The 20,620-nt window shown below is 42.0% G+C and overlaps 1 protein-coding gene across 2 annotated transcripts in view; it reads right to left on the reverse strand.

Moving 5' to 3' along the window:
- Positions 1–19,366, reverse strand: part of notch2 (notch receptor 2) — a 39,284-nt gene extending 19,918 nt beyond the window's left edge. For both annotated transcript variants that reach the window (XM_025903381.1, XM_005478730.4), the window contains exons 1-2: positions 18,622–19,366; positions 6,927–7,008 (exon numbers count right to left, since the gene is read on the reverse strand). In XM_025903381.1, the coding sequence (XP_025759166.1) occupies positions 6,927–7,008; positions 18,622–18,694 (155 nt within the window). In that variant the 5' untranslated portion in view covers positions 18,695–19,366. The remainder of the gene's footprint in view (positions 1–6,926; positions 7,009–18,621) is intronic.
- Positions 19,367–20,620: the final 1,254 nt, after the last annotated feature.

Here is a 20,620-nt window from a genome sequence, read left to right on the forward strand (position 1 = left end):
CGCCCACGCTCTAATTCTATTTTCTTTTGTGGTAATTCCCCTCCTCCTACCTCTCCACCTTCAAGTATACAACCCCACCGCCTCCTCTTCTTCCAGACACTATTCTAGTCCCAGCTACACTTAATAACTCCATCATGGTCTCCCCCCGCGGCCATCGCAGAGAAGCTGTGTGAGAGAGAAAAATGGAGCACATAAACCAGCTCACATTTCAATCCCTGGATCACTCCCTGCTTTGGCAGAGTATAGGTGGCCTATTCACTGCACTTTATTCGTGTGTGTGCACGCATGGATGTCACAAGTACAGAACATGTTACTGATCTCGCTGCTGCTTCTATGCAAAAACACCTCTGCTCACAAAAGAAGCTGTGCTGCAAGATTTCTGAGGGATTAAAAAAAATACAAGCTAGCTATGCAGACGCTTACACAGGGTGTTTGTGGCACACAGATCAGACATTCAGACTAGAGCTGCAACTTTATCACAGTTTTGAAGGAAGGTGAATCCAAATGCTGAAACTACAGTCCAAGCTTGCCAGTGTATCTGATAACATTATCACAGTTTTCCTGTATCGACATGCATCACAATACAGTAAAAACTGAACTGATGAACTCTGCTGGTGATTAGAGCACAGCAAATGTTTTTTATTTAAACTTTATTCACAACCTTGACGAAGGTTACAAGCCAAAACACATCGGTTAAACATTAGAGTTGTTCTATACGCTGCAAGCGCTGCTGGAGCTCTGTGTACCTTGGAAGTAGGTGAAGTTGTGCTGGAAGCCTCTACGGCTCTTCTACAGACACAGCCAGGAGTATAATGAGCAGTATACTGAGTGAGCTTCCAGCACATATGCTAGAGGGGCCATTTGCCTTCTAACTGAATGATAATGAGTCTTGTTAGGACTTTGTTTCCACTGGCACTGTGCAAACACAATGTGTGGACAGGTCTTTCCAGCAGAAACCTCAGCACATTGCAGAGAGCTTATTGTTGAAGGGGAAATTAAAATGCGGTTAAAGATACATATTAAGGTTGAAATATGAGGGGAGTAGAAACCATGAATAGCTCCAAAATTGTCTTTGCCATACGGGGGGGGGGGCAGATGTAAAAGTTAAAAAGAGGAAGCAGGATTAAACGAAGAGGCTGCACCGAGGTGGAAGTAAAAGACACAAAGGTAATGAGAGAGCTAGAAGGAGAAGGAGGCCGTGCAGACGGACCAAAAAACATCAACGAGGACTGAGCAAAGGAGTGCGGTGCAGGGTGGAGTCCACACTCGAGTCATGTGGTAAAAATCGCAGGCTGTGTTTAGAAACATGTCCAAAAAGGCTCATCTGAGCAGCCGCGGTACACAGAACAGGACTCCCTCTGTCTCCGAGTGCTCCTTTTACCGATCTCTCTATGTTGTTCTGTCATTATCCTGATTCTGCGGTCGTTTAAAGTGTATTCTCTGCCAATAGCTCTGCTGGCCTGAAAAAGGTCCATATTTAGATCTACGCTGCACACAGTCCGTTTAGAAATGAGCAGGGGAAAAGTAACTTCAGTTTAAAGCAACCCTACTTAACACAAATTATTTCATTTTATTGTCATTTAATAATAAATAAAAACCAAACATTTACTCAAGTAAATGAAACCTCACCTAAAAAAAACATAAAAAACCCCAAACTGGTTAAAAATATTTTATCACAATCCTGGTGATTTTCCTTTGGGGTAAAGCCAAACCTCTTTGGGGGGGGGGATTTTTTGTACACAGGAAAAACCCAGTACATTTTCCAGATGAAGTCATCCCTTAATTGCTTCTCTAACACTAACAAAAGCACAGTATTTGTGATTTCTTAATTTCAGAAATCTGCTTCAAACTTCCCACTGGGACACAGGCCAGGAATAAAAAAGTCAGAGGATTTCACTAACGTCTGTCATTGATTTATGACCGCTGAACTAAAAGCAAAGTCAGACTGAATTTCGCTGGATGATAACAGCTGCTTTTCTTTGCTGACTGCTATTTGTTTCCGCAATAACCAAGTGAGGAAAGTCACGCCGGCTAGATCCTTTTCATCATATGGACAACGTGTAACCTTATGACAAAACTGAGGTAGTTTTGACCTCACGGTGTTGCACGAATGTGCGACAGAGGGCCACTTGTCACCCTACTGTATGTGGGTTTATGGTCTGGTTGCTACATTCCCCGCTGCTTTGTAAGTCTTCCTCTTTCTGAGTGAGAGGTTTGAACCTACTTAAGGTTTGCAAGCAGCAGCAGTTTATATTTTACACTGATCACACTGACTGCACACTTTCTTGATTTGATTTCAGCTTCCCAAATCATGGGACTATCAGCTTTTTAAAGCCCTCATCATAATCTGATTATCTACTCCCCCCCCCCCCAACTTGCTCACACACCAGACGAAATAAAGGAAAATGTGATGACAGTGGTTCATACTCTGTGATAAGTTAAAACAATGCTTTGTTGAAGCCATGAAGCATGTCTTGTGACATTTTTGGGCCTCTAAGCACACACTCAAGGGCTGCGCTGAGCTTCATCTTGACTATCAAATATTAAATCTAAACTTCAGACCTCTCCATGGGTGCCAGCATGTGAACTTGCCCGGGGCTTAAGGTGCCCTAGACTTTTCTGAGACACACAGACAGAGTACACGTACAAGCACACGCACACAAAGAAACTCTTATCACTATGGCTCCAGTCTCAACCACATCTACAGTGTTGTTAGCTCGGCTGTGGGAAGGAGATAAGTCTTGGGAGAGCAAGAGTGGGAAATCACTGCTGTGGGTTCCAATCTCCAGCTTGAGGGTTTGTTGAGTTTAGTTTGGATCATATGCCTAACGCAGTTAAAATCTGTGTGCGCCTGATCGAGGAGCGTGGTTTGGAGGAGTGTAAGGGTGAATCAGGAAGGAACGAGTGGTTTTAAAACATTACTTCTTTCCCACATTTTCTCTTTGTCTGCATTTTCTGTGATATGTACTCACCCCCCCCCAAAAAAAAAGTTAATGTGAGGTAGCAAACCTTAATAAAGCTCTCCAAGTCCACAGACACAAATGGGAGATGACGCAGGAATTACTAAATAAGGCCAGTGGGTGAAGAGCTCAACAATAACGATCCTGGAAAATAGTCTAAAAAGAAATATTCAGCACTGATGCCATGGAAAGATTAAGAGGCCAAATGCCATCTAGTATATCCCTGAACTAGTGGGAGGGACTTAGGATAAATGAGTGACAGTTTGATGAAAGAGGCATAGCAAGAGGGAAATTACACTCCCCTCTTCACTCTTCCCTTCCCCCCTCTCTCATCATTAGTAAGGAGTTGTGCTCCGAGGTACTACTCCTCAAATTACCTGAAAAGAGACATCCTCTTTTGTTTTGGCCCTCTCGCTTCCTCCGTCTGCCTCGCGGGCTAATTCTACCTGTCAGATCAAAAAGGCAGCAGGTCTACACAACACAGTAACGCTCCCCTCACCTTTAAGAAAAGGTTTAAAATGTAAAGGCGGGAGAAAAAAAACAGGAGGGAGAGTTCATCAGTTTGCAGCATGACCCAGCGGAAGACACAGATTGTGTTCCAGAGGTTAAAATGCCATAACAACAATGATCTGTGTAGTCTCGATCTCGCTTGAACCTCTCAGGTAATAACTAGAGTGTGAGTCAGATGGCATGTGACCCTCATGACTCCGCTGTGGCCCACAAACATGACCAAAGTTTCTGTTCTGTTACCTAATATACTGATAGGTAACATCCATTTAGAAATGCCTATCCGGGCACACTGGCATGCACAAATCTGCACAGTGAATTACTCATGACTTTCACGCCCAAAGCTGATGGCTTGTAGTGTCACCGGTTAGACAGCTTCTGTGCTTTTTTGCACCCTGCCCTACATGCCAGCCAACGGGCCTCTCCCATCCACTTTGACTTACTCTCACAACCATGTGCACGTCCAAAACTCATGATTTAAAGAGAGAGGGTGTTAAAAAAAAAAAAAAAAAAATCTCAAGACTTTTCAGATGCTGCGTTCAGCAACTACCATTATTTTAAACTGTACTTCCTATAGTACAGCAAAAAGAAAACTGTAGTTTTCTTTCTTTCATTTCTTTTACTGAACCGGTTCTACACTTTCCAGAATTAAGAGGATGTGCAGGATCTCAGCAGAAACGAGGCAAACTGAAAAAGTACTGCACGTGCAGAGAGGAGGTGTGGAGGTTCGAGTATTACTGTTTCACTCTATGCACATTCACTCTTTCAAATAAGGTGAATGAAGCTTATAGATTCTCTCCTTCTGCAGTAAAAACGGTTAATCATAAGACCCTTTCTGAAACAGTCGGGTGCTTCGTTTGCCCAGTTTAACCAGAAGGGTTTTTCAAAATTTGCTGTTTTACCAAATTACTTCTAGAAGCCAGTCTCCCGTAACAACCTCTGGACATGTATTCAGAGAAGTATTTTTAAGCCATTATGTATGGGAAATAAAAAATAAATAACATGATGAAAACCACCAAGGACTCGCACATAATGTGTGCACAATGTTATAATCATGACGTAGGAAATGTAGAGTTGGTTCATGATATGGATACAGTGAGGAAATAAAACTATAACACATAAGTACCTAGATCTTTACTACAACAATGAACAGATATGGCTGCTCCTACAATGCTGAAACTCTTTTGAACCTCTACTGTATGCATGCAATGACAGGACTGAGTTAAATGTATCAGGATTCAGCTGATAATTGGCTCTTTGGGAACAACTGCAGGCCAAATGTCCTCTTTGTCTTTAAGGATCTCATACTTGTAAGGAACTTGTAATGTCTCTATATGTACTACCACAGCAGTAATACAGTTATGACAATTAAAGACAGGTTCACAGCTAGTCTTTATGTCTCTTCTGTAGAAAGTAACCAGATAAGAAATTTTACAATATCACAGCTAACACAGAGCATGAACTCTGTAAGGAAACGAGTTTTTCATGAGCCGGATTCACACACTCACACTCGTCCATGCTGCTTGTGAAACTACGGGAAATGCATATTCCAAAAATGTTTTCATGCTGTGAAGAAACAAAAATAAATATTTCAAGCACCCAGCATGCACCCAGCATGAGCCTGTCATATTAATTATCTGTTGACCTCTGGCATGATCCATGTGACATAATTAAGCAGGTCCAAGTCAAATAACCAGAGTGACTGTTTACTTACAACCGGCTGCCTTTAATACACTGAGGAGACTAATAGGGACATAATTAGATTTTTTGCACAATGAGCCTTTTGACTGACAATAAAACGCAGTTGCGACCAGAAAGCCTGGACAGAGGAAAGTGTGTGCCTTCATGTGCACATAAGTGTGCATGTTGTTCATGTTTGCTTCAGACAGCAGAAAAACTGTCCGACTACCTAATCAGTCTAACAGTAGGCCTGTTCTCTGTCAGCTGACTTTCTAAACTGAGAGACTTCTCTTTTTGTCTCTACAGGGCAACATTGCTTTCTACAGTTTAATCTTATTGTCAGGATCACTTAAATCAGAGGAAAAAATACCAACTCTGTGGTCAGGAGAGGAAAAACTTAGCTGAGGAGGAATGGTGAATAAAGCCAGGCTTCTCAAAAATGTCCAATATTAGTCGCGTTGTAGAAGAAACGTAAAAATACAATATTATAACCTGTAACCACAGTTAAATAGCAGTAAAGTAATAAAAAGCATCATAAAAATAAAACCTAAAAGGATGTGGTCAAGCCTTAAAAGGCTGCAAATGATTTAAGATATGCATGCCAATGAATACCAGCAGAAATGTCAAATTAAATGAAGCCATATTTAACTCTGTGCATGTTAATGGCACAGTTCTGAAGTTGGGCGATTTTGTTTTCTAAGCTTGGTTTGTAAAAATACACTGACCACCACTATTTAGATGTTCTTCCTCCATCTGAGAAATATCTGTAAAACTAAAAACTGCCTATCTTTAGATGTTAGATAATGCCTTGATGTAGCAATATCTCCTCACGTCCCCTATGCATGCGTCTCTTTTCTCATCAACACAAAGCACTAACAAACTGGTGTACACCGAGATAGGCAGCTGTACAATAATGTGTATCTTTCCTCCAAACAGACAGGAAAAAAAGGTGAAACACATTAAGGAATGTTGCTTTTGTTGTCGTCCCTTCTTGCACAAGTAGCAGTGTTTAAATTCCACAAACTCTGGGAACAGACGCACAGCAGGATTCTCATCACATTTAATGAAATATGATCAGCTTCAAGAACCAGCGATGGTGCATGTGTGTTTGGAATTTGGCTTGGGAGTGGCAATGCAATTAAAAAGACTACACAGTCTTAATTACAAACTACCCTATGCTGTCAGAAAGTGGAAGGCTTAGATCAAGCAGCCCATTGGACTCCTTTACGCCATGGGCCTTTCTCTGGTCTGATTACACCAAGGCTACGAGGAGACTCATTCACAGGTTGTTTCAAGCTTCAGTTTAATTTTTTTGTCCTAGTTTTTTCTCCTGTAATAAAAATGTTACCACCCTTGACATCCCACTCAAATCAAAAAACAAAAAAAAGAGAAAGAAAGGTGGGCAGTAAAATGTGTTGGCAGAGCCTGGAGCGATCAATTCTACAGAAACACAAGAGAGAGTAACAAAACCCCTGAAATGTCCCAGAAATAAAATCTTGGAGGTGGAAATGTGTGTGTTGGTATTGTTCCCAGTACTTTGTCAGACAGAGCGGTCTTTTATTCCCCCAGTCGTGTCTGAGCAAAACCTCATGGTCCCATGAATAGACTGGGGTTGATCTAAAACCCCCTTTTTTCCTGCCTTGGCTTTCACATCCAATAGTCCCCTTATGAGGCATGTCTACTGCTGTGCTCACACTTTGTGATGAGTGTTGTTAAAGTGTGTGCACCACGACTTAAACTAAAGGTGTAGCTGTTGCAGGCCCGGCCAGTGGATCTTACCTGCAGTACTCAGTTCCATTGCTGAATTTCAGGCATGTAGCGTTGTTTATACAAGGTGCCTTATCATCTACACACTGCAGGGCTGCAAGAGACAAGAGGAGAGTTTTAAGACCAGAAAGGCACTTCATATCCACAACACTTTCTAAATAAATGCCAATGCTAAGCCAGACCATCCACTTATAAACCAATCTGTGTTGTCATCTATCATGCATGTGCAACATCTTCATATTATAAGAGTAAAGAGTGGTAACAGTTTTCTCAGTGAAATGTGAACATTTGTATAGGCTGAAAATAAATGCTCTAAAATCTTGCCAGGTAAAGGAGAGACATGTCTGTTTGTTGGAAACAATTCTCAGTTTCCAACAAACCCCAGAGTCATATCCCCAGATATGATACTGGTACTGTAGGCCAGCGATCCCCAACCCCCGGGCCATGAACCGGTACCGGTCTGTGAGTCTTTTGGTACCGGGCCGCAAGAGTTGAGGCTCAGGTGTGAAATTTATGGTTTTCAGCGTTTTTATCGTTAACTTGGTTTCCCTGGGTCTTTTCCTGTGTTGTAGTTGTCTGTCTATATTGTCTATTTTGAAAGGAATATTTACGCATTACCATAGTAACCAGAGAGCATTAAGGGGCAGATTCTCAATGTTGTTGGCGCATTTCAGGAGGATGCTGCTAATAAAGTTACACAATTACACAGTGAATTTGTGTTTATTATTATATTTACAAAATACCACAGTTTTTGTCTTGGTCTTGTCATTTTATTTTGTTGTATTTATCCATGACACCTTAATGGCCAGTTCGTGAAAATATTGTCTGACATTAAACCGGTCAAGTGGCGCAAAAAAGGTTGAGGATCGCTGCTCTAGGCAGCATATGCACTCATAACTCTCCTCTGAGTCACTGATGAGAGAGTCAGAGATACTTTGTATTTGAGGGGATGGGGGTGACTGAGGAATAAGCGGTTTGCACAACAATGTTATTGTGGTTTTTTTTGGACCACAGGAGGAAATTCTTCCAATTAAATGAAGCACGGATCAACATAGAGGTTCCATTCAAAGAATTCAAATTGAGTAATTTCACAGTGAAAACACCTAAGTGTTATCCTGCTTATGTTATCATTTTGTTTGAGAAGGCTGGCACAGCTGCTGCTGTGAAATCACATGTGTACCTTGGCCTAACATTAAACCTTTGTACTAGGGCTGCACAATTAATCGTTAGAAAATCGCAATCTCAATTCATACTTATGTGTGATCTCATTTCCAAATGACAACGATTTTTTTTAAAAAGAGAAAAAAAAAGGTGACGATTGTACCGCATTTTGATCCGGGACATAATCTGCATGAAAACAAGCGCTCACTCTTCCTGCTCAACAAATGACAAGGGCGGAGCCTTATACCACGTAATACCGAAGCCAGCTGGCAGGGAAAAAACAGGGGATTTAGGAAAATGATCAACACCCTAGACAAACGCTACACAGTGCCGTCCTGCAACTATTTCTCAAATGTTGCACTACCTGCTCTATACACGCAGTGTCGAGCAATGGTGGAAACGGAATTACAAGCAGTACAACATTTTGCGGCAATGACAAAATGTGAGACATTTATTGTTTTTATGTTCATTTATTGTTTTTATGTTCAGTCTCAACTGTTACGAAGTTGATGTGCAGTTAATAAGTGCAATAAATATTTATACTGGAAAAGAAAATCGTGAGAGAATCGTGATCTCAATTCTAAGCAAAAAAATCGTGATTCTCATTTTATGCAAAATCGTGCAGCCCTACTTTGTACAAACGTAACTGTAACATTAGCAGGGTACTCAGTAGGCATCCCAACATTTCAGTTTTTATCTTAACAACACAATATAATTTTACCGTTCTAAATAAATGACTTGCCACTATGGCAGTTTTTTTTTTTTATGACATAATGTCTCTTTTTGTTTTGAGGAAGGAATCATTCAAAAACATGACTAGGCGTTGGCTGGACTCACTGAGGTTGTCCCAGCGCCACCTCTTACCATAACCACACACGTCTAATGGCTGAAGCAAACCCACTGCATCGAGGAATATCCACTCCCCTTCTATGGGGGTATTTTTAAGGAGCTGACCCAGATGTACTCTAAAAGTGTCAGAGTTTTCTGTTAATAACATAACTATCACAGCTTTGAGAAAAAAACAAGTTAACAATTAGCTGTACTGCTGTTAGTCCTTGTCTGTTAAATGTGTTGGTACAATGATGGGATAACTGTTCATAATTTTCATTCATGACTTCCTGTTTATGACTGTCTAAACACAGAAATACATGACATGACAGCAAAAAGTATTTTCATGCATATCAAAGAAGTAGCATTGTTAAATGACTCAAATGTTCCTCAAAGGTGGGGAGCCCCAGCTTTGCTTGCACTCTTTGAAATTCAAAAGTGAGTATTTAAAACTCGTTCAGGTTTCTCCCCATTAAATGGTAACACCACCACAAACGCACACTCTCCCCTGTGAGGGAAACCCTCCAAGCAGAACTGCAATTTTTTCCTTCCTGCCCTGCTACAGAGACACAAGGCGGGGGGCTCGCAACTCATCTCTCCAGCTATGCGGAGGCAGTCTGAAATCAGGCAGTGGTCACAGACACACAAAAATGAGCGCTGATGAAGACAACAAAGACCATCTCTCTCCACACTATTGAGACACTCATAACCAGACACATCAGCCATTGTGCAGCCTTCGAGCCGCCAGAGACACATTGCTGAGGAGGTCTTCACGCACACCATGCCAGCCCAACATGCCAGACAGAAGTGTGGTGTTCTCTGCCTTTATTTGTAAATGTGATATGCTAGCTAAATCAAGGAGGCCATTATTTAACATCTGTGATTAATTAAGCAGAACTGTCATAAATTATTAGAAGCACTTGTATAAATGTTTCTTAGCACTTTGCTTCATTTATAGTCTCACATGTTTGGTGGTTATACGATGCATCCCCACTCTGCAGAACAGAGCTCTTTTTACAAAACTGAGGGTAGGTCAGCTGATTTAGAAGAAACGCCAACAATGTCTTCACAAAACAGTCATTGCATTACAGGAAGTGCGCTCAGCAGTGGTGTTATTTCCTGAGTCTAGATTAATCACAGTGTCACTCAAGTTAAAAAGCCACGAGGGCAGTAATGACATATAATCCTTTTTATTATGATTATTTTATTGATAAATTTGCACACAGCTTATTTGAAAGTGCTGTGCATTCACTGTCTGGTCCAAGAGACTTATGCTTCAGAGTGAGGCTGATGGACATAGCACATTAGACACGGGGATATCGTACATAAACCACAGTGAAATTTATAATCCCAGCAGGCATGCACACACACATGCTACCCACGATATGCACACTTGCACAGGCATCCACTGCACTTCAGTGTGAGTTGAAATCAGACTGCTGCTGCTGTATGACAGACCGCAGACTATATCGCGCTATTTTGGGACCACTTCTGTTGACACGCAGCGTCTGCGCTTGCCCTGGTTAAAAATCATGCGTACATATTAACACAATGAAGAAAATCCACACTTATGTGGTTAAGACATGTGACCCTAGGGTTTTTTCTGTTTTGATCACTTTTAAGTCATAATGTGAGGTAAAAGTCATGTTTTATCTGCTTTTATAGAAGTAATTACAAAGAATTCCACTTAGCCAACACCGGATACTAGTCCTCTAGGAGACAGCTTTTCTGTGTTTTGCTGGTTAGTTCTTTAGTTGAGTGAATAGAGGATGATGAGCTGAGAAGACGGGTGTATGAAGGCAGATGGAATGAAAGAATGGAAGCATGAGAGCAAAGACCGGAAAACTGTGCTCTCATCCCCCGACTGGTTTGACGAGCTTCCCATACAAGCTGTCGTAATGCCAGATGCAATGATCTTACCAGATTTGGGACAGCCTGCCTCTTATTACGCCATTTTAAAAAGCGCACACACACACAGCTGAATTACCCGACGCTACACAGGTTACCAATTCCCTGACGAGAAGGTTGGAAAACAGTTTAGCAATCCGTTTTTCCAAAATAAAAACAATTGGTTCACACACATTCATATGACTGATGAGTGTATTGTAATCCAGACTGGTAACATTGTATCCCTTCCACCTAGTCGTTCTCACACTTTACTATCAATGATCCATGGACAGGAACATTTCCCAGGAATGAGAGCCTTGATAAGACTCGATCGACAAAGTCAACAGTGAAACTACCGCCAGATGTGGTGAGCTGTGAAGGAACACACAAGTTACCTGACTGAATGCTCATGAGTATTTGGATCCTTGGAACAAAAGCCCTTGTTCATTTTCTCACTTGCTGCTACCTTATCTTCAAACTGCGTGTGTGTGTGTCCGCGTGTGTGTGTGTCCGCGTGTGTGCGTGCGCGTGTGTGTGTGAGTGAGTGTTTAAAGAAGACGGCAAAGCATGAGTGGAGTACAAAAGCAGATTTATAGACTGTGCAGCGTGATAAGACTGGGAGCAGAGTTGGGAGTGATCCCTGGTGATGGAAGCTGACTCTGTACAGGTGCCTTTGTGCAGATTATTCTTCAAACTGTCCTCATGCTTTTAGCATGTTAACATCATTGCACACTCAAAACTGTAAGAGGCTGCACAGAAATAAGTTGCAATAAGTTGCATAGAGAACAGCACACAGCACGTACCTTATTTAAACTTGTAAAATGGATCTGTTATTGGAATGGCACAATACCAGAAATATAGTATTATTACATAATAGTAGTCAGTACTATCCAAACTCCTTTCTTAAAACGTTGTTTCAAAAGGTAGACTTAAATGTTAGCACAGTTACAGAGTAGCCTGCTAATGCTACAGTTACATTATGTTAGCCTCCTAAGTTTTTGATGTTAGCCATTTCAAACATTTCAGCCTAAGGAACAAAGCTGATTTCTCAACAGCAGTGCCAGCTGTCTCAAAAAAGGGTAATGTGCACTCTGGATGTTGTTACTGTGAACTGAAACTTATTCAATTGAATTCTTTGAACAGACCTGGATTCTGGACTGGTTTAGCTTTGCTAAATCTAAGTAAATCTTCCACTGGTTCAAAAATCATGATAACATCATTTACCTGTTGCCTTTTGCAAATCAATTATCATCTCTTGGTATTTTGTGCAAACTCTAGTTGAGCATATGCAGTGCTGCAGTGAAAAATTTGCATGTTGATCCAGGCATCCAGTTTTCATCAGTAACAGTCAAAAGAGAGGCTAATGAATACACACCGACTACCACAAATTCACTTGACCTGGGAAAAACAGCTACTTGTGCCCTTTCACGGGGTAGACAAAAGCCAGGTTTGTGGATTTTAGAGGCTTTTATCAACCATGAAAGGAGCTCATCCATAATTGAACCAGCTGTGATTATAGTGGGTATAAAAAAAGACTTCACAATTACCTGATGTCATGATGTAATATAACTCTGTCAGCTGTCAGGTTTTTTTAAAGTTGGCCCTGTACCAGTAAAGCTGTTTGCTGCTAATGTTTAACTTGTTCTAAAATAAGAAATCCCTTCCCTTCAAAACTGCACCGCACTTTTTGAGTTTTCAATGCATTTAGTGTGCTGAGAAAAGGCAAGCTCATCATTGTTGACACAGTCATCTTTTAGCATTATTGTCACCTCCAGATGACACTAATTAGTCTGTTAAAAGCCTTTTCAGTCACTGGCAGCATTCTTTCACAGTGACACCGGTCACGATGGTGAAGAGTCAGACATAAACACAACAGTGGCCAAGGGAGCAGTGATACAATCGGGGCTTATTACAGTGGCAGCAATCAGTAATGTTGGCACCGACTCTGGTGGAAGTGTCACAAAATTTTTGAACATGAGAATGTCACTATGAGCTGTGGTCACACAATGTGTAACACAACCTCCAAGAGAGAAATCTCACTTCTGGAATTGGAAATAGTGAAAATGCTTGAAACACAGGACAATGTCTCGCATATTAGAAAAGTAGAAATGTAAGATAATAATATATTAATATACAGATATTACTGCCATCAGGAAATTCTCCAAAAACAACTGCTTTTGGATATTTTTTTTAAGTGAGCTGAGCAACTCCCACAGCAGACAGTCGCAGTCGTAATCAAAATGCCCCTCTATTACTGTGACAGCATGTAGTTCAGGGGTGAAAGTGACACTCGCACTGATGTGATGTGCGGTTGATACACTCTCCCCGTATCACACCACACACTATGTGGCAACCTAACAGAGGAGCTTTGTAGACACACTGCTGCTGATAAGAAAAAGACAGAAAAGTAAGACAGACTGTACAAGCAGGACACTGAGCAATCACAATCAACCTTTATGCTCTGCACAGCTTATACCACACGTCTAAAACATGTTAAACAAGACATTTCTCAGTGGTTATGTCCAGCAGGCTGTCGAGTTCAGAATGCACTCACTCAAACCGATGTGCTCTTTTAAGCTTCCTATATTTTCATGTGGAAGCCCTAAAAGCTAAAAACGTTGAGACTTAAATGTAATAAAAATCTAAATATGTAAAGAAAAGCCCGAAACCACAGTGCAAGTGGAATCTGGCTGGTGGTGCTCACTTTATAAGTCACCATAACAGGTCCCTAAAGAGCTCGTACGAGAAGAAGGAAGAAAAAAAAGACGAACAGGTAGTGACACGGAGGGAGGGAGAGGAGATGAGACGGAGTTTGAGCTAATAGCTGTGGATTGATATGGGGAAGTAATTATGAAACTGCAGACAAAGACACCACACGAACGAGTGTCCCAGAGTACTGGCAAATACCCATACAGCCGAGGGCAGGAAGTTGTTCGCGCTGAGTGAGGAAGTAACCCCATTTCCTGGAATTGCTGTACAAGCCTCCATATCCAGCAGGCCAAGCAGTTGTCATGGTAACGTGCAATAAAATACCCTTAGCTCAGCATGTGCGGTGGGAGACAAAGCACAAACTAAACACTGTTACCCTTAGGGAAGCTTTACTGGCCCACACAAACAGTGGCGGTAGTGAGCATGCAGACCAAGCACGGGCTTCAAGGCTCAAGTCTTCTAGGTCTGCTTCAGACTGAGGGTGGTGTCATACAGGAAGACACAGTAACATGCTTAACTGGGATGTCTGGAGCTGATCTTGTGTATTTTTATCAGGAGAGATCACTGCACATTTAAATACAAGGCTATCTGTAATAAACTACTGAGGACTACATCCAGAGCATTGTTTAATGCAACTCTGACCACACCAGCTGTCCCAAAACTTTCACTGCCGTCTGTTAAATCACTGAAAATATTTTATGAACCCATTCATTAGAAACGCATGGGTGAACCACCGACTAGCACAAAGCATTTAAAGTAGTCATTTGCTTTAATTGATGAAAATTAGGTTAAGATGGAGGACAAAAATCCTGGGAAAAAATGATTCAGTAATTATCCCACTGACCAACCAACTGCCTCGCTGCTTTTTACTGCCTGGAAAAGTTGGACGAGCCTCAACTGAGCGTACAGAGCGGGGCCGAGGTGTTTTTGTACAGCTGGACAGCAGGATACAGCGCTGGATCGCTTTCTCAGCGTGTGTGTGTGTGTTTTGAAGGGAAAAAAGAAAGAAAGAAACAAGGAGAGTAATCCAGACAAGACAAATTTAGGGTCTTTCCCTTGATCGTTCAGAATCTAGTGGAAAACAATCTGACCTTGCTTCCCTACTTCTACCACTGTGTGCAAACTTATCATATAGTAAATGTATTTTAAGTTATTTTAAAGCTCATCTTTAAATTAGAAAATTTTCATTTTGTTTAATTAGGTATTTTTCTAAATATACGCTGATTGCCATTTGATTCCAGCAACAGGTTAAGAGAGTGCAAAGTGAGCAGACTGATTTCTGAAGGTTTGAAAGTAAAATGTTTCCCATACTTAAATCGCTCATCTGTTTGAGACATCCTTCGTTACTTTTGGTTTCCTGATGTAGCAGATGTTTTCAATATGTGATGGGTCTGGACTCTGGTACTACAGAGTAAAGCTCCTGGAAAACTCAAAGGATGTGGTTTGGCACCGTCTCGCTGAAACACGCAAAGCTTTTCCTGAAAAAGATGCAGGCTGTGCGGTGAACCTGTACATCAATTAGCATTAATGGTGCCTTCACTAACGCACAAGTTACCCGTGCCATGTGAAGTAATGTGGTAAAGATGCTGGCTCTGTTTAATTAGTTATGAGCAGTTCTGCTGGTGCTGTTCCTTATGTCAGTTTTTTTTTTTTTTTTTTTTTAAACTGTAGTGCATGTTTAGCTCAGACCGTGAGCTAAACACTCCATTGGTTTTCAATAACTCTAGGTGAATTTTGGTTAACGCCGTCTCCCATTTCAGAAGTAAAACTCTTTTTTTTTTTTAAATGTAATTTGTGCATAGGTGTAAAGATAACAGGTACCTGCGGTTGATGACTCGCTACAGCACTGCTAGACAAACTGATCACTGGAAGCGATCACAGTAACAAGTTTCTGATTAACTGAATATTAAACACAGGACTGAGACTAATGCTGTGGCCTGTTACGGCAAAGCATTTCTTTCTGAGCTTTTCCGTGTAGTTTCCCTCTGCCTCCGGTCTGATGTGCACCGCTTGGTTCATTACTCCATGCGCCCTGCCTGCCTGTCTCCAGGATTACGGGGCCGCGTTGGCCAAGGAATGCAGGCCGCAGTAATTCCCTGTTAATTTGCTAACCTGCTCAACAGCGCAGACACAACGCTTTGTAATCCCCTCGACCTTCACAGCCACAAACTCTGCCTGCTATAGTAATGGTGCATGTGGTTCATGTAGGGCGTGCACACAGCTTCATTCTGGTTTTTGCCTGAAGTGTATTTAATGTGCGTGGATCAAAGTCACTCAGACAAAACTGGTTTAGTAGGAATTGGTGGTTTGAGCAGTGCGCAGAACAATGGTGTCAAGCCCATAACTAGGACTTTCATCTTGACTGCTAACCAACTTCAAGACCATAACCACACCAAGTCTATAGATTTACATCTATTCTTTGGAAGGTAACTAGAGAGAGAGGCCACATTCACTGTATTCGTGCATGTAAATGCAAAACCAAATATATGCGGAAGACAGTGCCCTCAGAAGTTCCCACTGACATGTGTGGTTATCCAATTTTTTTTTTTACTACTACAATAAACAAATAATATGGAGGCAAAAACACACGAGGAAGAGCTGTGCAGCTACATGACTAACTTAACTGTATGCAATCTGAAATATGACCACAATAAAGCGACAGCAAATTTAGCTTACTGAGGCTGTGTGAGAAAGTTGGATTGTGTCACCGACAGGATGCGTCAATTCACTTTATTAGTAACACGACTACAGTGAGTAGGTAGGGCTGGAGATTAGCAAATAATGAAAAGCTATGGACTGCTCAATAAACATCTTTGTTTTCCCTGCACTGGACACAGGCTGCTGCAGATAAGTCATATTTCACACCAGGCGGCAGCTTGGGTCAGATGCAAGTAAACCGCGGGTGGTACAATCGCTGCTCTTTGTCAGCGTGTATGTACAATACAATACAAACGCACACGCAAATAGATACGCACACGCATAGTAGCAGTCTGCCGGTTGCACTGGGCAAGCCTTTGCAACCATCCACATGCCGGCAGCACAGGGGCAACACTGTGTCGTGTGCCACAACATCGGCACCTACGCTTCCTCGAGAATGAGAACTCTCTGGCCCCGACCGAGAATAAGGTCAAACCTTTGCGCCGTTTCCCCAGACTGAGCTGTGATTCGTGCTCTCTCGCTTCACATTAAAAGCTCTCAACCCACAATCATTTGGCAGGCTTTCATTGTGAATTAACTAACCTGAAACCACCTTCGTGCTATCAAAACGATCAAAATCTTTTAACGTGTCATCCTGTCACATGAATAGCTGACTTGCACGCATCAAAGGATGTGGCAAAGACAGCATCCAGACATTATGAAGCTTCATTACTGGCAACAAATGAGATCAAAAACGAGGACGACTGACTGTGGTGCAAACAGCATGTGAGAGAGGGAGGGAGAAACAGAGAGGGAGGGAGGAATGTCAAACACCAACAACATTCCTGTGCTTCTCCTTGCACTGCCTGCAGCACTTTTACATTGTCTGTCTTCCTTTTGTGTAACTTCACTGTTCACAAGTCACCTATAATCCATAAAAAACCGTGAGAGAGAAGAGCAGGGTTGGAGCTCTGGGCTGAAAGGTTAGAAAAACATGTGGGACAGAAATCAATTCCCCCGCCTTTGTACTCTCTTTATGTAAAGGATGTAAAAAGAGTACAAAGGCCAGCAGGTTATTTTGTGTTTTCATGGCTCTCTGAGCCACCACTGAAACTAACTAAGCAAAGAAAAAAAAAAGAAAAACAACAACACACACATTACAGTAAAAGCCCAGAAACACACTCCAGTGATCACAAAACTACATTCATTAAAAAAAGAAACACCAAAGGTCAATGATCAGGGTCATCTGTAGATGCAAAACATAACCACAGAAGAGCTCAGAATGAAGGTAAACCCATCTAACCCCAGCCACATCCCTGTGATGTTCACCAGTGAGCTGCATCTTATCTTAACCAGACGATGCAGCTGTGTTTACATACACAAATCATTGTCAACAAACTGTTATGTATTTCAGTTATATTTAAAGCACGAGTGTTTTCTAAAACAACAGTAAAAAATTAAATATAACCTGAAAACAAACTGGGCGATGCCAATACTGTTATGTTTTTGTTACCTGGGTATCACCTTGACCAAACCAGCAGGTAACGAGTTGGGTAACTGCGTTTCAACCAAAACGGCATCACTGTCTGTTTTTGTGGTAGACCTCCAGCCAGAGTCATTTTGCTGCTTTAAGCCAACTAAATAGAGACTTTAACTGCTTTTAAAGATAAGGGAGTGGCCAAAAACCAAGAAGAATTTACTGGTTAGGAAAAACTGAATAAAAGACAGGTGTGGGGGATGCTGATATTACCATTTATACTGAAAAATGTACATCGATGTATTTTGCACACACATTCCTGCGAACTTCATTAACATTTTCAGTTCTTACACACAACCGCACTGTACACTCACATGACATTTAACCCCCAAATGCTGAAAAGCAACACCGCAGAAAGCGTATTACCGTCAGTGTGCGCTGACACCACTCTGTTAATTGAGCAGTCTAAACAAGATAAAGTGTCCATTTTGAATTCTTTCTCCAGCGCTCGCTGCTCAACATCTGGGCAGCGGTGCGACACAGCCGTGCGTTAGGCCGTAGTATTCGGATTAACTAAACCATAACGCCCTGAATTAGGCACAGGGGACGAGGTTGGTCCACATGGAGGTGTGAAGCCGTTCTCATTATTTTAAATCTAACGAATACAAAGTCAGCGGCCATGAGCACAGGAGAGTCCAGTCAAAGTAAAAGGTACCCAGCGTGTGTCTCAGAAGGCCACGGAGGAGCCCAGAAAACCCCCCACCAAGTCACCTCAAACTTCGATTAAAACCTCTTCCATAACTCACCTCCGATATAAAGCTAGCCGAAAGAAAAGTTTATTTTTCTTTGTTTATTTTTTAAAAGAGTTAACAGGTTAAAACCGACCTCACCTAACTAGCTAGTGTAAAGAGATGCTAAGTGTGTCCGCAGATGCAGAGGCAACAAAACGTGATGACAAGCTGCCGGTAAGTAAAACACACCACGGCTTCGCCACAGCAACAAACTTACCTAAAGAGACCTGGATGAAGCAGAAGACAAAGGCCAGCGACTTCCCCGGGGAGAACACGGGTATCTGCTCCATTTTCTCTGTAAAATCCACATAAGGTCGCCAGCCCGAAGCTGAGCTGTCTCCCCGGACGGTTCGTCACTTCTCAGAAAGTTTGGCAGGAGATGGCTCAGGCGGGAAAAAGCAGACGTTTGAGATCAGCCGCGGACTCTGAACATGTCACGTTTTTTTCCTTGTACGTGTTTAACGAGCCGTCTCATTAAAACCGTTTAAAACTCATATAAAGTTAAAGTTGTGTTGTCGCACACGGCAGCGGCTCGCTCCTCCACCTCTCTGCGCTCACTCAAGGCACGGCCACCGAAGAAGCGCAGCACGTATCCTTCCGCCGGACGCCGCGAGGATCTATCGCGGAGCTTTAAAAAAAAGACACTAAAACACGGTTAAAACACGGAGCTTAAATCCAAATTTAGCTTCCTTATAGCACGTGGAGAAAAACCGTGCCGCTTGATATTTGTTTTATCTTGGGAACGAGACGGGAGGAGGGTTTAGATGTTTTTCGCTCTGTGTCGCCGCGGCGGAGGAATTTTTTTTCTCATTTTTCTACTTCTCTCGAAGTCTGCTATGACTCAAAATTAACCCGTTCAATGATTTCTTCTCTTTTCTTTCTCCTCCCCGGGTGCTGCACGTTTTTTCCAGGTACGTCTGTGAACGCCCACACTTAAGCAGCGCTCTTCGTTACCGTTGCGGTTCTGCCCGGGCTTAGCTCCTCCGCGCTTTTCAGGTGTTTTGAGGGAAGAGAAATCTCGACTTTAAAGGTAAAACATCGGAGACTGAATGTGGATCAACAGTGACTTCTAGTGAGCTCCAAAAACACTTTTTGTTGCACGCCACCCTCCCTCCTTATAATAAAAGGTGATTTTTAAAAAGAAATATACGAGCCTGTTTAAAATGATTTTAATTTTAAAGCTCATTTAAAATCAGTATCATTGGACAGAAAGAGCTGCATAAGAAGCTACAAGTTTTACAGGTACACAGGTAGCCAGGAGCCTACATGTTTACCTACCAGAAGGAAAACATTTGAAAGGCAATAAATGCTTTGGGGATTTCAAACTGTTGCTTTGTTTTTCTTGGAAGCTTCATCACTCCTCCGTGCTCAGACAGGCCCATCACACTTGCTTTATAACCTGTTAGTGATCACAGAAATCCCAGACTCATTATCCCCTATCAGGAGGAATGATCCAGGTGTAAATCACAGGCTCATCACAATAACAAAGCAGTGTCTCATCCCAATGATTTGTTTGTCTTTACACCCCATTAGAGAAACATTGCCGAGCCTCCTGCTGCCACCAGCGGCCCTTTGTCCTCTATTCAACTCTGCTGAAAGGCCTGGAACCAGAGGAGAGCAAATTGATCTCCTCAGGGGTCTGTACTGACAATACTTTTGTTGCTGCGGCCAATGTCAAGCTTTTGCTCTCCATGCATGGTTGGCTGTCAGGTGTTGGCACGACAACACACAGTTTGGTCAGAAGCTGTTTTTATTGACAAACCCCCGTCTCATGTTTGGTGGTTCTTCATATATATATATATATATATACACACACACACACACATCGCTCCCTTTGTGAGTAGATTCTGCATTCCCATTTCTTTCATTATGTCACTAAAGGCAATTAGTGAAATCCAGAATTTCTTATAAATATCATATTATAGCCAGCAGTGATATAAATCACATGAAAGGTTCACTTTGTCTGCAGCTCTGTTGTCCTAATGATGTCACCCGAGATGTGGGCTTCTGTAATTTAGGAAGGATGGAGTGAGAAAGGGTGTGGCTCTGCCTCATAACCAGAAAACACTGATTAGTTCCCCCTTGCCATTACTCTGAGAAAAGAATGCGTTAACACACAAGTTTGACATGATTTCAGAGAAAGCAGTAAAAAGCGAAAGAAAGCTTAGCCACCCTGATGTTTTAAACCACATTTTCTGAAACTAATCAGCAGCTTC

Source organism: Oreochromis niloticus, linkage group LG23, assembly GCF_001858045.2.
Source record: "Oreochromis niloticus isolate F11D_XX linkage group LG23, O_niloticus_UMD_NMBU, whole genome shotgun sequence".
Classification (NCBI taxonomy): Eukaryota; Metazoa; Chordata; class Actinopteri; order Cichliformes; family Cichlidae; genus Oreochromis; species Oreochromis niloticus.